Source organism: Leuresthes tenuis, unplaced genomic scaffold, assembly GCF_036924035.1.
Source record: "Leuresthes tenuis unplaced genomic scaffold, fLeuTen1.0.hap1 SCAF_22, whole genome shotgun sequence".
NCBI lineage: Eukaryota > Metazoa > Chordata > Actinopteri > Atheriniformes > Atherinopsidae > Leuresthes > Leuresthes tenuis.
In genome coordinates this window covers 3,691,771-3,704,489 of record NW_027325376.1, presented here as the reverse complement: position 1 = coordinate 3,704,489, position 12,719 = coordinate 3,691,771, and the positions used below count along the sequence as shown (strand labels likewise).

Below are 12,719 nucleotides of genomic sequence, written 5' to 3'. Positions count from 1 at the left end.
GTGGGCTCAGAGCGAGGAAACACGCAGGGCTTTGGTCCATTTCAAAATGATGATGATCAGTGCGACATGTTGATGGTATTTTAATTTCACCTGTGCTCCATTCTCCTCCTCAATTCAGCCTCGTAGAAAAACTCACTCAGTTACATCTTAAACAACCTCAAGTTCGAATAAAAAAGGAAAATTACATTATTAAACAACAGTTGTTTGTGTTGTTTTTTTCCATGACTTCTACTCTAATATTCTTCTGGGACCTCACAGAGCTGAAAATCCAAAGCAGTTTGGTTTGTTTTTAGCATCAAACTGTCCAACCTCACACATCTGTGCTGGGAATCAGGGGTCCAGTTCAGTGTGGGGGTCCACGCAGAGATGGGAGGGGAAGCTCAGCCCTCTTTCCTGAGCGTAGCGCTTCCAGAGCTCCTCGTCTCCCCGATGCGTCAGATACCTGCAGCCCATCTTCTGCTCGAACTCTCTGAGGTCACGCCACAGCTGGAAGTCCTGCGGGAGCAAAGGTCATGAGACGCGTCAACCGAAGGGTGTCGACCACGAGTGACGCCTCGCTCTCACTGCAGATTGTTTTTAAAATAACCGTGGTGGAAAATACTGAATGAATTCATTAAAAAAACAGCAGAACAGACAAATAACATGAAAAGAGGTCATATTTATCCTCTAAATCCGACTCAACATGCTCTGATATTTCTAATCTATGTTAATATTTAACTGGTAACTTTAAAAAAAAAAGCAAATAACTAATATTTGTTCAAATATTAAGTAAGAATTTCCACTTTCTAAACAGCAGGTGGCTCTGCTGAGCATTCAAATATAAGAAAAGCTTAAACACATCTGGCCAAAGAAGGAGGGATGAAGACAAGAAAATCTTTAACTTGTATTTCAAGAAGCAGGAAACTCGTTTCTGAATTGCATCATTTTCAACAGCAACAACCTTATTCTTTATAAATTCTGCCAATGAGGACTTTTACAATGTTAACTGAGCCCCGAAATAAGTGATCTGTTATAAACTGCATTACACATACAGGCTCCAGGGCAGAATCTGTGATAAAATGAGGGAAATGGGGCTTTTACATGATGAAATCTGCGCTGCGGGAGTGAAAAGTGTCTGACCTGAAGCCAGGAGTGTCCCAGGGCTTTGCCCACAGAGAACCTGCGCCTCACAGACACCTGCAGCAGGTTGTTGATGAGGCTCACAGCTGCAGAGGAAGTGAGAGCGAGCTGGTGTCACAACAGCAGACCACAAACCGAAGCAAAAGTCATTCATTTTAGAGCATTAGAAATGTGACCGTTCAGGGAGATGGAGGCCCAGGGCTGGCGAGGGTACATGAAGGCAGCGTTGGTGATCTGCTGCCGGATGTCCTCGTCCTCGTTGAAGGGGAAGGTGCCGCTCAGGCAGACGTACATGATGACGCCCACAGACCACATGTCAAGAGAGCGGTTGTAGCCGCTGCTGTTGATCACCTCGGGCGCCAGATAGGCCGGCGTCCCCACCACCGTGCGACGGAACGACTTCTCGCCGATGATGCGGGCGAAGCCGAAGTCGCACAGCTTCACCTGTGAGACAGGTTGGATTAACCGTGGCGGTTCAGCTATGAATGTGGACAAAAAACAAAAGGTCCCACCTGAGGGAAGGGGTCGGCAGAGGCCAGCAGGACGTTCTCAGGTTTCAGGTCACAGTGAGCGACGTGTTTAAAGTGCAGGTAACGCAAAGCCTCCAGGATCTGCGGCACAAACACCAGAAACACGGAGCAGAACTTTATATCGTCCTGAGGGTTAAGGAAGGACAGAAGGAATCATCCTAAGGGTTAAGGAAGGACAGAAGGAATCTTCCTGAGGGTTAAGGAAGGAAAGAAGGAATCTTCCTGAGGGTTAAGGAAGGACAAAAGGAATCTACCAAAGGGTTAAGGAAGGATAGTAGGAATCTTCCTGAGGGTTAAGGAAGGACAGTAGGAATCTTCCTGAGGGTTAAGGAAGGATAGTAGGAATCTACCAAAGGGTTAAGGAAGGATAGTAGGAATCTTCCTGAGGGTTAAGGAAGGATAGTAGGAATCTTCCTGAGGGTTAAGGAAGGATAGTAGGAGTCTTCCTGAGGGTTAAGGAAGGATAGTAGGAATCTTCCTGAGGGTTAAGGAAGGATAGTAGGAATCTACCTAAGGGTTAAGGAAGGACAGAAGGAATATTCCTAAGGGTTAAGGAAGGACAGTAGGAATCTTCCTAAGGGTTAAGGAAGGATAGAAGGAATCATCCTAAGGGTTAAGGAAGGATAGAAGGAATCTACCTAAGGGTTAAGGAAGGATAGTAGGAATCTTCCTGAGGGTTAAGGAAGGATAGTAGGAATCTTCCTGAGGGTTAAGGAAGGATAGTAGGAGTCTTCCTGAGGGTTAAGGAAGGATAGTAGGAATCTTCCTAAGGGTTAAGGAAGGACAGAAGGAATCTACCAAAGGGTTAAGGAAGGACAAAAGGAATCATCCTAAGTGTTAAGGAAGGATAGTAGGAATCTTCCTGAGGGTTAAGGAAGGACAGAAGGAATCTACTAAAGGGTTAAGGAAGGATAGTAGGAATATTCCTAAGGGTTAAGGAAGGATAGTAGGAATCTTCCTAAGGGTTAAGGAAGGATAGTAGGAATCTTCCTAAGGGTTAAGGAAGGACAGTAGGAATCTTCCTAAGGGTTAAGGAAGTAAAGAAGGAATCTTCCTGAGGGTTAAGTAAGGACAGTAGGAATCTTCCTGAGGGTTAAGGAAGGAAAGAAGGAATCTTCCTAAGGGTTAAGGAAGGAAAGAAGGAATCTTCCTAAGGGTTAAGGAAGGAAAGAAGGAATCTTCCTGAGGGTTAAGGAAGGACAGAAGGAATCTTCCTGAGGGTTAAGGAAGGATAGTAGGAATCTTCCTAAGGGTTAAGGAAGGACAGTAGGAATCTTCCTAAGGGTTAAGGAAGTAAAGAAGGAATCTTCCTAAGGGTTAAGGAAGGAAAGAAGGAATCTTCCTAAGGGTTAAGGAAGGAAAGAAGGAATCTTCCTAAGGGTTAAGGAAGGAAAGAAGGAATCTTCCTGAGGGTTAAGGAAAGACAGAAGGAATCTTCCTGAAGGTTAAGGAAGGACAGAAGGAATCTACCTGAGGGTTAAGGAAGGACAGAAGGAATCTTCCTGAGGGTTAAGGAAGGACAGAAGGAATCTTCCTGAGGGTTGAGGAAGGACAGAAGGAATCTACCTGAGGGTTAAGGAAGGACAGAAGGAATCTTCCTGAGGGTTAAGGAAGGACAGTAGGAATCTTCCTGAGGGTTAAGGAAGGAAAGAAGGAATCTTCCTAAGGGTTAAGGAAGGAAAGAAGGAATCTTCCTGAGGGTTAAGGAAGGACAGTAGGAATCTTCCTGAGGGTTAAGGAAGGAAAGAAGGAATCTTCCTAAGGGTTAAGGAAGGATAGTAGGACTCTTCCTGAGGGTTAAGGAAGGATAGTAGGAATCTTCCTAAGGGTTAAGGAAGGACAGAAGGAATCTTCCTAAGGGTTAAGGAAGGATAGTAGGAATCTTCCTAAGGGTTAAGGAAGGACAGAAGGAATCTTCCTGAGGGTTAAGGAAGGACAGAAGGAATCTTCCTGAGGGTTAAGGAAGGATAGTAGGAATCTTCCTAAGGGTTAAGGAAGGACAGTAGGAATCTTCCTAAGGGTTAAGGAAGTAAAGAAGGAATCTTCCTAAGGGTTAAGGAAGTAAAGAAGGAATCTTCCTAAGGGTTAAGGAAGGAAAGAAGGAATCTTCCTAAGGGTTAAGGAAGGAAAGAAGGAATCTTCCTAAGGGTTAAGGAAGGAAAGAAGGAATCTTCCTGAGGGTTAAGGAAAGACAGAAGGAATCTTCCTGAGGGTTAAGGAAGGACAGAAGGAATCTACCTGAGGGTTAAGGAAGGACAGAAGGAATCTTCCTGAGGGTTAAGGAAGGACAGAAGGAATCTTCCTAAGGGTTAAGGAAGGAAAGAAGGAATCTTCCTGAGGGTTAAGGAAGGACAGAAGGAATCATCCTAAGTGTTAAGGAAGGATAGTAGGAATCTTCCTGAGGGTTAAGGAAGGACAGAAGGAATCATCCTAAGGGTTAAGGAAGGACAGAAGGAATCTTCCTAAGTGTTAAGGAAGGATAGTAGGAATCTTCCTAAGGGTTAAGGAAGTAAAGAAGGAATCTTCCTGAGGGTTAAGTAAGGACAGTAGGAATCTTCCTGAGGGTTAAGGAAGGAAAGAAGGAATCTTCCTAAGGGTTAAGGAAGGAAAGAAGGAATCTTCCTAAGGGTTAAGGAAGGAAAGAAGGAATCTTCCTGAGGGTTAAGGAAGGACAGAAGGAATCATCCTAAGTGTTAAGGAAGGATAGTAGGAATCTTCCTGAGGGTTAAGGAAGGACAGAAGGAATCATCCTAAGGGTTAAGGAAGGATAGTAGGAATCTTCCTAAGGGTTAAGGAAGTAAAGAAGGAATCTTCCTGAGGGTTAAGTAAGGACAGTAGGAATCTTCCTGAGGGTTAAGGAAGGAAAGAAGGAATCTTCCTAAGGGTTAAGGAAGGAAAGAAGGAATCTTCCTAAGGGTTAAGGAAGGAAAGAAGGAATCTTCCTGAGGGTTAAGGAAGGACAGAAGGAATCATCCTAAGTGTTAAGGAAGGATAGTAGGAATCTTCCTGAGGGTTAAGGAAGGACAGAAGGAATCATCCTAAGGGTTAAGGAAGGACAGAAGGAATCATCCTAAGGGTTAAGGAAGGATAGTAGGAATCTTCCTGAGGGTTAAGGAAGGACAGAAGGAATCATCCTAAGGGTTAAGGAAGGACAGAAGGAATCTTCCTAAGTGTTAAGGAAGGATAGTAGGAATCTTCCTGAGGGTTAAGGAAGTAAAGAAGGAATCTTCCTGAGGGTTAAGTAAGGACAGTAGGAATCTTCCTAAGGGTTAAGGAAGTAAAGAAGGAATCTTCCTAAGGGTTAAGGAAGGATAGTAGGAATCTTCCTGAGGGTTAAGAAAGGACAGAAGGAATCTTCCTAAGGGTTAAGGAAGTAAAGAAGGAATCTTCCTGAGGGTTAAGTAAGGACAGTAGGAATCTTCCTGAGGGTTAAGGAAGGAAAGAAGGAATCTTCCTAAGGGTTAAGGAAGGAAAGAAGGAATCTTCCTAAGGGTTAAGGAAGGAAAGAAGGAATCTTCCTGAGGGTTAAGGAAGGACAGAAGGAATCATCCTAAGTGTTAAGGAAGGATAGTAGGAATCTTCCTGAGGGTTAAGGAAGGACAGAAGGAATCTTCCTAAGGGTTAAGGAAGGACAGAAGGAATCTTCCTGAGGGTTAAGGAAGGACAGAAGGAATCTTCCTGAGGGTTAAGGAAGGATAGTAGGACTCTTCCTGAGGGTTATCATCAGGCTGGAGCTGGCTGATGTTTGCGCCTGTTGACCGGCCCAAGATGACGCTACACTTTTGCTTCAGCTCAAAACGACAGACGAAGCAGCGTTAAAGATTATTTTATTTCTGAAAGGAAACAGACGAAAGGCTGGGATCTCACACCTGCAGGACCAAGAAACGAGCGGTGCGTTCAGGGAGCCGGCCTTTCTCACTGGACAGAATCATCTCCAGCATGTCTCCGTGGAGCTTCTCCATGACGACGAAAACGTACTTGGGGGTTTCAAACATCCCCTCCAGCAGCACCACAGCAGGGTGGGACAGATTCTGGATGGTGACACACAGCACTGCGTGTTAGAGGCTGCAGGAGCGACCTGAGGGATAAAAACTGAGCTCAGAGAGGGAAACACCTGCAAGATGGACACTTCATTCCTCAGCTGCCTCTCTTGTTTGGTGGGGAAGCGCGTCTTGTCGATGACTTTGATGGCGACTGATCGGCCCGACGTCCTGTGCGTGCCTGAGAGACAGAGCGCTGTGAACCCTTCCTGTTGGCTGAGGAGGAAACGCAGCAGGTGTCGGGTGTCTTCTTACCTCTGTAAACCACTCCGAACTGTCCTGAACCCAGAATCTCATCTGTGAAGATCTGATACACCAAGCTGATGTCCTGAAACACATTTACACTGTGCTGCACACTGAGGAATGACGGAAAAAACCTCTCAGAGGTGTGGCTGGAGCTTCAGAACTCACCACGCTGTCTCCGTCTTCACCTGGAATCAGGAAAATGTGTCTTCTTGGTTAAAAGAACTGTTACAGGCTGCTGTTTTTTAACTTTAAATCAGATTATCCGCTCACCCTGCTGCTCCTCCTCGGGGCCCGAGCTGCTCAGCAGGGGCATCAGAGCCTGACAGACGGCGCTCTCCCAGGCTGCCGCCTCCGTGCCGGCCTGCACACAGAACACCAGCGAGGCCGTCACCAGCTCGAAAGAGTGAGCGCCGCCGCCCGGCAGCGAGGTCACAGAGAGCTGGGCGGGGCCTCGCACCTTCAGCACCTCAGACAGAGGGATCTCCTGCAAGGAGGAGGAGGATTCATCTTCTTTCACAACAGAAACACTGAAGTCTGGAAGCATTTTACAGGTGAAAAACATTCCCAGCTGTTCCAGCGGTTCGTCCTCACCTTGTAGTATTTGGTGCTGCTCTCGTTCTGGTACAGAGTGATGCTCTTCCAGTCCAAGATCCAGTAATGCCTTTTCCTCTGGGAGCAGAAACAACAAATATGAGCAAAGTCCAGAGCGACCGACTCCTTTTGGGAGGTTCCAACAAGTTGAGCCTCTCAGCCAGGAGCGTTTCTCACCAGCGAGTCGGTGCTGGTGTGGTGCAGCAGCCACCCCTCCCTCAGGACTCCTCCCGGCCTCCTCTTAGTGTGGCGCACCGACTGGACCACCCTCATCAGGGGGATGTTGCTGCTGAAGCACGGGCTGACGGAGGGGAAAGCAACCAAAGACCATCCCTGTTAGAGCTGCTGCCTGTAGGCGGCAGCGTGGGCCCAAAGCCCACGGACCTCAAAATAAAAGCTCAGGTTGGTGACAGCTGCAGATCAGATTCAAACAGCTGAACAAAGAGCAGAAGCAACGGGGGGCAGTGAAGTCATCGTAGTTAAAGCTCAGGACTCCCGTAGATTTGCAACCAGACTCCAGAAGGAGGTAAAATAAATGCTAAATTGATCAGTTCTAAAACCCTAAAAAGGGAAAATGTGTCATTAGGTTGTGGAGGAGGTAAATAAAACAACTAGAAAGTAAAAGAGTTCAATGGAAAGGAATCGATATACGAATAGATTTCAATTAGAGACGAGATCAAAGGTAAGAATAAACCAAAAAGGAGCTTCTTCTGAACTTTAGGATTTTTATCGATAATTTGAGAGGCAGAACATCAGAAACTGCTGATGTTCTCATCTATAAACGCAGGGATGACTCCAGGTGGCGGTCATGCCTGCGTTTGGAGATAAGAACGAGAAAAGAGGCGGAGCTGGAAAACAGTAATGAGACGATGTGGCGCCCCCGCAAAAATGTTCTGGCTCCGGTGCCAGAGAGACGCCGCCGTCGCCTTTTTAAGAGAATGACATCATCAGAATAACGTCTCAGCCGTCTGACCTCATCGGCTCCTGCAGCTGCTCCACCTCGCTGGCGTCGGTCAGTGAGTCACTGTCAGCGAACATCTCGTCGGAGGAGGAGGAATCTCCCGCCGTGCCGGGCAGCTCCGGCTCATTATTTTCCAGCTCGAGTCGCCAGCTGTGATCGGCTGCTGTGGAGTCTGAAAGAGTGACATCATCATCATCATCATCATCATCATCATCATCATCATCACTGAGAGTAGCGTGACGTTTCTGCGGTCCTACAGAGCCAGACGGGGGGTTCAAAGACCCACCGGCAGAATACGAGATGAAAAACAGAACTGCTCACCGTCCCCGTTGGTGACTTTCCTTTCGCCTGGACAGTCTCTGGGGACCAGCGGCTCACAGCGCCGATGGCAGTTGAACCGGCAGTCTGAGGAAACAAAGGCAGAGGAGCAGACGTCTCAACCCGAGCTCATGAGCCCTGAATCCAAATCTGTGCTGAGTCAAAGTTAAATATAACGAGGGATTTGTTTTAGAAGGGGAGAATATTTAGCCAGCTGCTTTGGGGAATTTAAGAGCAAATATACATTTTAGTTCTTAATCTCATACAACAACAAACGATACGTCAATATGTGCCATATGTCAGGGACTGATTTCATGGTGGAACAAGAAGACGTTCCTTTCAAAAGACGGCCTGTTGTCATCTTCAGCTCTCTACCTGAGGGTTAAGGAAGGACAGAAGGAATCTACCTAAGGGTTAAGGAAGGACAGAAGGAATCTTCCTAAGGGTTAAGGAAGGAAAGAAGGACTCTACCTAAGAGTTAAGGAAGGAAAGAAGGAGTGCACACCGTCTCTGAGGGCCAACAAACGCATTGCTGTACACCAGCAGATACGGTGCGTACAGATTTAGCTTCATCAGCTACAGATTTAGCTTCATCAGCTACAGATTTAGCTACATCAGCTACAGATTTAGCTTCATCAGCTACAGATTTAGCTACATCAGCTACAGATTTAGCTTCATCAGCTACAGATTTAGCTACATCAGCTACAGATTTAGCTTCATCAGCTACAGATTTAGCTACATCAGCTACAGATTTAGCTTCATCAGCTACAGATTTAGCTACATCAGCTACAGATTTAGCTTCATCAGCTACAGATTTAGCTACATCAGCTACAGATTTAGCTTCATCAGCTACAGATTTAGCTACATCAGCTACAGATTTAGCTTCATCAGCTACAGATTTAGCTTCATCAGCTACAGATTTAGCTACATCAGCTACAGATTTAGCTTCATCAGCTACAGATTTAGCTACATCAGCTACAGATTTAGCTACATCAGCTACAGATTTAGCTACAGATTTAGCTACATCAGCTGCTTTTACAACCTGGCCCACGCAGGAGCGCACACTGATTCCATTTCCACTCAGACTGTTTCGAGGATTTCTCCACTGTCAGCAGCAGCTTTGCCGTTTTTCTTTTAGCTTTTGCATTAGAGGGAACCTCCAACCTCCTCACCTGAGCACTGCAGGCCCTGTCTGAAGAGCCCTTTGAGCAGCCGGTGGCAGTACTGGCACATGGTGGGTTTGGTGTAGCTGTGGATGTGGAAGGTGTGCGGGACCTGAGTTGTGCTGCCGTCCCCGACTCTCAGCCACACCGGAGCATCAGCCCACGATGGAGGCCTGGATGAGGGCTTGATCATGCTGATCTGGTGAGGACAGACGTTAAAAGCCATCAGTGGTGTCATTAACACACAAAAACAACTAGGTTTGGGTACCCTGGATTGTTTGCTCACCTCCTCCAGACTGCCTCCTGCCATATTGGACAGCGAGTGCGTACGAGGTCGCCGTGGTGGAAACAGGGAGAGGCTGGTGCTCACTTGCCGCCGTGCTCGACTGCAGTCGTTGGGTAACTGCAGAGCACAGCGCTTATGGAAGTCTAATCCGCAGCCTGCCGAGAGGAAAAGGAGGAGGAGGAGGGCAAAGAAGCACCGCTGAGATTCACGGAACAAACTTTTCTAACACCCGTGCATCACTTTGAGACATCTCAGGGCAGCTTTACCGTCACATTTTAACCCCTGTCGCACGAGCCCCCACAGCATCTCCCCACAGTGGTGACAGAAGGTGGGAGTCCGGTAGGACTGGACGGCCAGGGAGTGTGGACGAATCTTCATCTCAGTCACAGAGGCTGATCCTGAGTCAGATCGAGAGCAAGAGACGGATTACAGCTGAGGACCAAAGCGCCGTCAGATCAGGTGTTCATTCAGAACATTAAACGGGTTACAGCACACACGATGTGTCCAAAATGCAAGCAGGTTTTCCACTTTGGCTTGTTTTTCTGATCCTGAAATAAAGACTGTGTGCCTGCAACACCTGATCTGACAGCCTGAAGTGAATCAGTGTGTTTATCTGCAGGTCTTCTTTAAAAACAGCCCTTTTCCATCTCTGTGATCCTTCTTTTTCTGCAGACAGAGGCTTAAGAACGGAGGCTTAACTGTGCTTAAATTTGAGATTCAGCAGCTTTGTAATGGTTGCAAGTGTGAAGACAAATAAGCTTCTCGTACTTTATCGTGTACGAACAGACCACAAACCAAACCGGGTCGTTTCTTAACAGTGGAAACAACGAATCTCTCCAACTCTCCACCCGATTCACTCTCAGCCTTTTGACATCTGACCTGCGATAACGACCTCGATGAGATCCCCGTTGTGCAGCTCGTCCTGGTCCGTCAGGCGCTGCAGCAGCTGCTCAGAGGCAGGCTGGTGTCTGAACAACAGGATCTTTTCCCCGGCGCCCACAATGCTGCAGCCTGGAGCCTGAACACACAGCAGAAAGCTGAATTTAGACCACCATGAAGCGCCGCAGCTGCACACACCTTTTACTTTTCAGAGGAAGCAAATGACGACAAGTGCCTGTGCTTTTCTGACAGAGATTTCAGGATTTTATCCAAGTCAAAACTACATTAAATAAGCCGGGCTGAGCCTGGTACAATCGTGGTTCATGCTGAGATTCATACCTAATGAAGTCATGTGGCCCTGGGGCCGGAAAGGCTCCCCACATTCTCATTAACCTGTTCTCTGTGTTGCAGTCGACAGGCGACGCCTCCCTCAGTCGACGTGTTTCTTTGAAACAAACACGTCGAGTGAAAGTTCAAACGTCTGAGAGCAGATAAAGATTCAGATTCAGCACAATTTTGAGAGACAGCACCTCCAGAAAGAGCTCAGTGTGTTATTATCAGCAGCAGACCATCTGCTCTCAGGAGAACGTCCTAAAAACAAGTGATCCTGTGAAGCTTTATTAAGAATGAACAGACTCTCAGAGACACACACATACACTCCAGGTATAAAATGTTGGCCTCAACATCTGAATAACTCAAGTGAAGTGGTTTTGTTTCCAATCGAAAGGCAGAAAGACAAAAAAAAAAGAGAGAATTAAGAGCATCTGTGGTGGAGACGCACCTCTGCTCACATGCACAGTGCTGACCTGCTGCCTGGAAAGTCGAGACTGCAGCTAAGTTTGAAAGGAAAGGAGTGCTGCTGTGAGCGACAATCTGCATGTGTGTGGTGGGCTGACTGTGGTTGGAAACTTTTGTGCACTCGTCAACCACACTGCTCCTAAAGCAGCACGAAGACCAGGCCAGAAACAGAGCAGACCGACACCTGCAAGCCCCTGTTTTAACTGAGCCAGTTATCCAAACATCTCACACAACCGGCCTCAAACTGAAGAAGCTCTAAAACACAACCCTGAGGAGCTCCAGCTGGAGCTGAACTGACTTTTAAAATGCCGTGAAAACCATGCAGGTGGGCAGTCGGCAGAAAACAAGCCTCAAACTCTGCGTTAGTCAGAAGAAAAGCTGCACTCTACTGAGCATTAACCTACACAGGCCTCATTCATACGCAAGTTGACCTTTCAGAGATGGTTTCCTGACGGTTTTGAGGCTTGAAACACCAACTGAGTATTTTCCAAGTGGGACTGTGTTCAGAGGTCGAACATGAGCACAGCAAACATGTCACACTTTTCAAATTACATTTCTACAAGAACTCCCTCCTCCTTAGAAGAAGAACACCCTCATAATCTGCAGCTTAGGGGCATCAAAGCCAGAAATGATGCCACATGTGTGCAGGTAAGGTTACCTTGCGCTTTATGACATCAACAGCCAGCCTCCGGGCATGGCGGAAGCTCAGGTTGCCGGCGTTGATTTGAGCTACCTCCCTGAACAGGCCCAGCTGGAAGTGGACAAGAGCAGGCGCCTCTGGACGGGAGGGGGACACTGCCGACATGGAGCCGCACCCTGTTAGACAAACTGTAAGACACGTTCAGGCAGCTCTAAGACACGTTCAGGCAGCTGTAAGACACGTTCAGGCAGCTGTAAGACACGTTCAGGCAGCTGTAAGACACTTTCAGGCAGCTCTAAGGACACGTTCAGGCAGCTCTAAGACACACTCAGGCAGCTCTAAGACACACTCAGGCAGCTGTAAGACACACTCAGGCAGCTCTAAGACACACTCAGGCAGCTCTAAGACACACTCAGGCAGCTCTAAGACACGTTCAGGCAGCTGTAAGACACACTCAGGCAGCTCTAAGACACACTCAGGCAGCTCTAAGACACACTCAGGCAGCTCTAAGACACACTCAGGCAGCTCTAAGACACACTCAGGCAGCTCTAAGACACACTCAGGCAGCTCTAAGACACACTCAGGCAGCTCTAAGACACACTCAGGCAGCTCTAAGACACACTCAGGCAGCTCTAAGACACACTCAGGCAGCTCTAAGACACACTCAGGCAGCTCTAAGACACACTCAGGCAGCTGTAAGACACGTTCAGGCAGCTCTAAGACACGTTCAGGCTTTACTTCACAGTTCTTCTTACAGGTAGAGACAGAGGAAGTTTCAGGAGATCTAAACTTTTGATCACATTGTTAAAACAGCAAAGTGATAAAGACATTTGCTTTTCATAAAACCCTCTCACTAATGGACACGAAACAGACTGAGACTCTCATCACATGTGAAGCATTTCTTTGGATTTCCTTTCATCCAATTGAAAACAAACCAACAGCCTCTCGATGCGAGTAACCTTACTTTGTGATCCAGCTTCATTCATGCTCCAATATTCGACCTCATCCGTGCGACTGCATCTCAGCAACACCACAGATCGTCTGGTGGGCCAGGCTTCCTCTTTGTGGGGCTCGGCTGTCGATGAGACAGGAAGTAACACAGACACACTCACCTTTGTGAAGGCTGCAGCAGCGCAGCGGTCGGTTAA

At 47.3% G+C, this 12,719-nt stretch overlaps 1 protein-coding gene across 1 annotated transcript; it reads right to left on the bottom strand.

The window, feature by feature from the left end:
• Positions 1-83: 83 nt before the first annotated feature.
• On the bottom strand, positions 84-12,632 carry prkd4 (protein kinase D4). The gene is made up of 19 exons (XM_072376518.1): positions 12,536-12,632; positions 11,590-11,747; positions 10,134-10,272; positions 9,521-9,652; positions 9,255-9,409; positions 8,978-9,167; positions 7,809-7,892; positions 7,500-7,650; positions 6,704-6,827; positions 6,527-6,604; positions 6,206-6,419; positions 6,104-6,114; positions 5,945-6,038; positions 5,764-5,870; positions 5,519-5,680; positions 1,632-1,730; positions 1,296-1,563; positions 1,120-1,205; positions 84-495 (listed from the first exon to the last, which is right to left on the bottom strand). Exons 1-19 carry the CDS (start codon positions 12,555-12,557, stop codon positions 331-333), a joined length of 2,439 nt encoding a protein of 812 aa, XP_072232619.1. The 5' UTR covers positions 12,558-12,632; the 3' UTR covers positions 84-330.
• Between the last annotated feature and the right edge of the window lie 87 nt (positions 12,633-12,719).

What these genes read in the sequence shown, in the direction of transcription:
- prkd4 (XM_072376518.1), bottom strand. Translation starts at nt 12,557, where the DNA reads ATGAATGAAGCTGGATCACAAA. An exon ending in ACAGGGCCTGCAGTGCTCAG is followed by an intron (nt 7,893 to 8,977) that starts GTGAGGAGGTTG and finishes TTGTTTCCTCAG; the next exon opens with ACTGCCGGTTCAACTGCCAT. An exon ending in CAGCTGCAGGAGCCGATGAG is followed by an intron (nt 6,828 to 7,499) that starts GTCAGACGGCTG and finishes CCCCTCCGTCAG; the next exon opens with CCCGTGCTTCAGCAGCAACA.